Source organism: Pteropus alecto, unplaced genomic scaffold (genome assembly GCF_000325575.1).
Source record: "Pteropus alecto unplaced genomic scaffold, ASM32557v1 scaffold177, whole genome shotgun sequence".
In the NCBI taxonomy this organism is placed as follows: Eukaryota; Metazoa; Chordata; class Mammalia; order Chiroptera; family Pteropodidae; genus Pteropus; species Pteropus alecto.
Genome location: NW_006442207.1, coordinates 2,595,466 through 2,601,465, shown reverse-complemented (window position 1 = coordinate 2,601,465; position 6,000 = coordinate 2,595,466). Strand labels below are relative to the sequence as shown.

General features: G+C 32.5%; 1 protein-coding gene across 1 annotated transcript in view; it reads left to right on the top strand.

The window, feature by feature from the left end:
- Positions 1-6,000, top strand: part of CCDC172 (coiled-coil domain containing 172) — a 39,033-nt gene that overhangs the window by 14,992 nt on the left and 18,041 nt on the right. The window contains exons 4-5 of the mRNA XM_006920837.1: positions 1-99; positions 1,285-1,450. Of these exons, the coding sequence (XP_006920899.1) occupies positions 1-99; positions 1,285-1,450 (265 nt within the window). The remainder of the gene's footprint in view (positions 100-1,284; positions 1,451-6,000) is intronic.

Genomic DNA, 6,000 nt, shown 5'->3' with positions numbered 1-6,000 from the left:
AAATCCTTCCTCTTACAGCTTTTGAAAACTCATGAAAATGCTTTAGAAAGGCAGTGCAGTGAAATTACAGACCAAAGGAATATGCTTCTCCAAACCTTTGTAAGTCTCCAGCCACTTAGAAAAATCTGTTTCACTAACTGTATCAAAAGTATTTAAATACACTTAGGTGTACTTTTAGAAAATTATTCTTATGCATATTGGCAGATAGTTCTGTTCAGATATGAGGAAGTATTAAGTGCTATTTAAAACCAGTTGGTAATGTAATATAGTTTGAAAGAAGTCTATTGGCAGCGATGCAATATAGAAATTATTTGCAATTGTAATAAGCATAAAAGAAATAGTGAAACTGATTTGAATTGCTCAGGCTTCTAGACATTGGTTTTAATGCTTTTGAAAAGCAGAGAGGTTCACATTTTAGACATTTATGGATTTAGGTGAAAGGATAGATTTTATTTATCTTTTTATCATACATCAGAGCCAACAGACTCAGTAGTTTCAAATGACAGGGCCAGTTTAGGAATACAACGTGTAATTAATTGACATTTCAAAGAAAATGCATTTTAAAATATATATCTAAACTCAACAGAATCATCACCAGTGGTTTATAAATGATATGGCCAGATTCCAAATGTAGCTAATAATTAGTTGACGTTTCTTAGAAAATAATAGATAAATTTAGTAATGTTTAGATTCTAGCATTGTCAAAAAGTTTATATTCTAGCATTGTCCAGAGTTTTTAGAAATTTTTATTCCTACTACAAGTTGCTATTTCATAAAATATAAACTGTTATTTAGAACTGAATTTGAAGTGAATATATAATTTTACCTTCATTGTATGCATTTTAATAGGTTTCCTTGGATTTCCTTGTTTTTTTTTGTTTTTCTCTTTTTTTTCTATAAGGCAGTAATTCCTCTGAGTGTAGATTTTTATTTTCAAGTTTGGTCATTTAATTATTTTACCACCAAATTTATATTATAATGTCAAAATGGCATATATTGTTATAAGTTTAATGCACAATCACATATATAATGATGAACGTAGAATTTCTGTATCAATAATTCTCTCAAAACGTTAAGTCTTTCATGTGAAAATGGTTGTTGTTACATAATACCTATAATTTTTTTTTATTGATGTTGCTGGAGGATTAAAGCATTTTCATGATAATACCAGGGTGTGTAATATTATATTTTGATGTTCATAATTCCAAATAATTGAATTTTAAATCACTAAAAAATGTCATTGCAATTAACACCTGTATTTGATCTTCTGTTTTCATTTTTCAGGAGGCTATGAAGAAAAAAGTGACAGAGGAGGAGGAAAAATTTATTAAGGAAATTACACATTTCAATAATGAGTATGAAATAACAAAGAAAAGAGAGCTTTTGATGAAAGAAAATGTGAAGATTGAAATATCCGACTTAGAAAACCAGGCAAACATTTTGAAAAGGGGTATGAATACATAATATTACCTAATTTATCTGGCATTAAGGAAAATAATTTATTTTGAATCAATAGACTTTACAGAAATTTAACTCTATCAATAAGCAAATTGGGCTATTGTATAGCCATTCTTTTACTTATATCTTAATTGCCCTAATGGACATGTATCTTTTATTGTGAGCAGTCTCAAATCCCTTAGAAGTAGGTGTGACATAAGCTTTTGGTCATTCATTCAATAAACAAATATATATTTACTATCTGTTATATGGTAGGTACTGTTCTAGGACCTGGAGCTATAAAACTAAAAAGTGGGAGAATCAAATATGTAAGTAGATATTTATAGTACAATGTGATAGAAGCTATCCTAGGGGTAAGGCTAGTGCTATAATCCTCATTATACTATCAATCCAGTTGAAACTAGGAAACAAGATTACACAGTGATGTGGGGAGAATTTCATTTCTGGAACACTAGAATGCAGGTTATTGCAGTCTTTGATAAGATCTTGAATTAAGGAGTTGCCAAGGAGAGGAGAGTGAATTAGAGGAGTGTTTAGGAAGAATGACAAGACTTTATCCCTGATTAATGTAAACAGAAATAGAGAAAGTCAAGGAAGAATCACAGTTTTCAAACTTCAGAGATATTGTAGAATATGGTACCGGAAGCCTTTTCTGTACAAAAAAGACAGTGTTTGGCTTCAGGTATTTTTAGTTGGAGATGTCTATGAGATAAACAGATGGCGGTGCCCAGGTGGCAGGTGGAAATTTGGTTGTGAAACTGATAAGAGAGATTGGAGCTAGAGTATTAGGTTTGGGACTAAACCCAGAGAAGTTGGTGACATCATTCAGAGGGAACATAGAGCAGAAACAAAGACCAAAGACAGAAACTAAGAAAGCATAGCATTTAAGGAAAGGAAAAAGATTAGAGTAGTCAAACAAGGTAGGAGAACAGCAGAGAGTATTATTTTGAAAACTAAAAGCAAAAAGAAAACAACAAACCAAGTTTTCCTCAAATGAATGTGAATTAAAATAGGACATTTGACAATTGGAAGATGTCAGGAGCAGTATCATGGAGGGGTAGAAGATTGGTAGTAATAGATTAAGGAACCAGAGGGAATTGAGGAAGTAGAAAATGAAAATGTAAATGATATTAAATGGAAAATGAGTTTTTCATGGAAGCCTTTCTAAAGCATAGTTGCTTCGATGCCTTTGGTAAATGGAGAGTAATAAACACACTTAACATTTGTATTGACTTAGAGTTACGATGAATAACTTATTGTACTTTGTATATGGCAGTTGTTATTATCACAGGTAATATTTATTAGGCATATCCCATATAAAAATCACCATCCTGAAGATTTTAAATGCTGAAGTCAAGTTGATTGAATTTAAATCTTTGTTTCACCACTTAATAGCTATGTGATTTTGGGCAAGATGCTTAACTTTTTTTTTGTCTCAGTTTCCTCATCTGTAAAGATAAGGGATGATAATAATGGCATTAACAAGGTTATTGTGAGGATTCAATGGAAGAATAGTTAAGCATATAGAATGTTGCCTGGCACATAATTAAGACCTCACAAATATGGGGATTATATTTTTAAATTAGTCTTATTTTATAAAGATGAAGAAAATGAGGTTTTCGTGGATAAATTACATTGGATAGAGAGTATAGGACAGATTCTTAACTAGAGGTGCACATCTGAGAAACTCAAAAAAATATGAAATGCTTGACTCTCATCCCAGCCTTATTGAATCAGAATCTCTGTAGCTGAGGATAGGGAACATATTTTTTTTAAATCCTATTGATGTGCATGGCTGTTTAATAACCATAATGTAGAACAAAGTTCAATACAGGTTTTATCCTTAGGAGATAGTCTGAAGCTAACTTTCTTTAAAAAGTCATACATATCATTGGATAAAGGTGTAGTACATATATACAGTGCAATATTACTCAGCCTTAAAAAAAAGATGAAATACTGCCATTTGTGACAACATGAATGAGATTATCATGCTAAGTGAAATAAGTCAGACAAAGATGAGAACCATATTTTTTCACTCATGTGGGATATAAAACTGAAAGCAGCAAACAGAGACTCGTGGACATGGACAGTGGATTAGTGGTTACCAGGGGGAAGGGGAGGTTGGAGGAAGGACATAGGGTAAAGGGAGTCAAATGTTTGGTGACAGAAGGAAATTTAACTTTGGGTGGCGAACACACAATGCAATGTACATATAACATTGTTATATTGTACACTTGAAACCTATTTGATTTTATTAACCAATGTCACCCCAATAATTTTAATTTAAAAGTCATGATATCACCAATTCTATTCAACAAATCAGTTAGGCAAGAAAAAGAAATAAAAAGCATCCAGATTGGAAAAGAAGTAAAATTATCTCTGTTCTCAGATGACAGGATCTTATATGTAGAATACCTAAAGATTCTCCACACACACACACACACACACACACGCACACACACACACACACACACACACAATCTGCTAGAGGTAATAAATAAATGTAGTTGACCCTTGAAGTACACGGATTTAAACTGCACAGGTCCACTTATATATGGATTTTTTTCAATAACTATACAGTCAGCCTTGAGTATCCCTGGGTTTCACATCCGTAGATTCAACCAACCAGGGATTGAAAGCATTATTTTTGATCTGTGGTTGAGGATTCATGTATGCAGAGGACAGAGTGAAGTTATATGTGGGTTTTAGACTGTGTGGGGGTTGGTGCATCTAACTCTCACCTTATTCAAGTGTCCACTGCAGCAGAGTTGCATTGTACAGAATCAGCACCTAGAAATCGGTTGCATTTCTGTGTACTGGCAATGAGCAATTTAAAAAGGACATTTGAATTTTCCATTTATAACAGCATCAAAAGAATAAAATATTTAGGAATAAATTTGACCAAGAAGCTGAAGGACTTACACACTGAAAACTAGAAAACGTTGCTCAAAGAAATTAGAGAAGACATAATAAATGGACATTCCATGTTCTTGGATTGAAAAACTTAATAGTGTTACAATGACATTATTACCCAAAATGATCTACAGATTCAATGCAATTTCTATTAAAATCCCAAAAGTATTTTTTCTGTGAATAGAAAGACGTATCCTAAAATTTATGTGGAATCCCAAGGGATTCAGTATAATCAAAACAATCTTGAAAAAAGACAAAGTTGGAGGACTCACACTTCTTTATTTCAAAACTTACTAAAATGCTACCCAGTAATCAAAACAGTGTGGTATTGGAATAAAGACAGACATATGGAACGATGGAATAGAATAGAGAGCCCAAATATTAAACCCTCATGTATATGGTCAAATGATTTTTGATAACGGTGCTAAGACCATTATGAGAAAAGATGGCCTTTTCAACAAATGGTGCTGGAAAAACTGAATGCCACATACAAAACAGTAAAGAGGGGCTCTTATACCACATATAAAAATTAGCGAAAAATGGATCAAATTATTAAACTTAAGGACCAAAACTATAAAGCTCTTAAAAGAAAACACATGGGAAACACTTTATGACATTGGATTTGGTGATGATTTCTTAGTTATTAAAAACACAGAAAACAGAAAAAAATAGACAAATTATACTTCATGAAAATTAAAATATTGTGTGCATCAAAGGACACTGTCAAGAGAATAAGAACACAACCCACAGAATGGAAGAAAATATTAGCAAATTATATATTTGATAATGGATTAATATCCAGAATATATAAAGAACTCCACAAAAAAATTTTTTTTAAATGAGCAAAGGACTCGAATAGACATTTCTCCAAAGAAATGGCCAATAAACACATTAAAAGATGTTCAACATTCACTAGTCATCAGGAAAATGGAAATCAAGACCACAATAAGATACCACTTCACACTCAAGAGGATAGCTTTTATGAAAAGAAATTCAGTGTTTACAGCACAGTATTCACAATGTTTAGGATGCAATCCAAAATTATTCACCCTATGAAGAATCAGTAAAACGTGACCTAGCGTCAAAAGAACATGAGATGTCAAAACCACAGTAACTTAGACATTGGGATTATCAGATAAAGGCTTTATAGCAGCTATTTTAGACTAAGCTCAGTGAGTTAAGGAAAATACACTTGTAATATGTGAAAGGATAGGTAATCTTAGTGGAGAAATAGAAAATGCAGAAAAGTCAAATGAACATTTTAGAACTGAAAAATGCAGTATCTGGAAGAAAAAAAAAAGCCACTGAATAGACTTAATTGCAGAAGAGAGCTGACAGAGGAACCAATGAATATGAAGATAGAACAATAGAAATTATCTGATCCAAAGAGAAAAAAATGAAACAAAACAAAAATGGAACCTCAGGGATCTGTAGGACAATTTTGAAAGGTCTGCTGTGAGTGATTAGTCTCTGAAGGAGAGGAGAGAAAATGGAGCAGAAAATATATTTGAAGAAGTTTCGCTGTGGATAAGATAGAGTTCAGTAACAAGGGGGATGTGAAGCAAGGGGAGGATTTTTAGTGGGGAAGTAGAGTTGTCCTTTTTTCATTTTTCCTTTTTGAGATGAGAG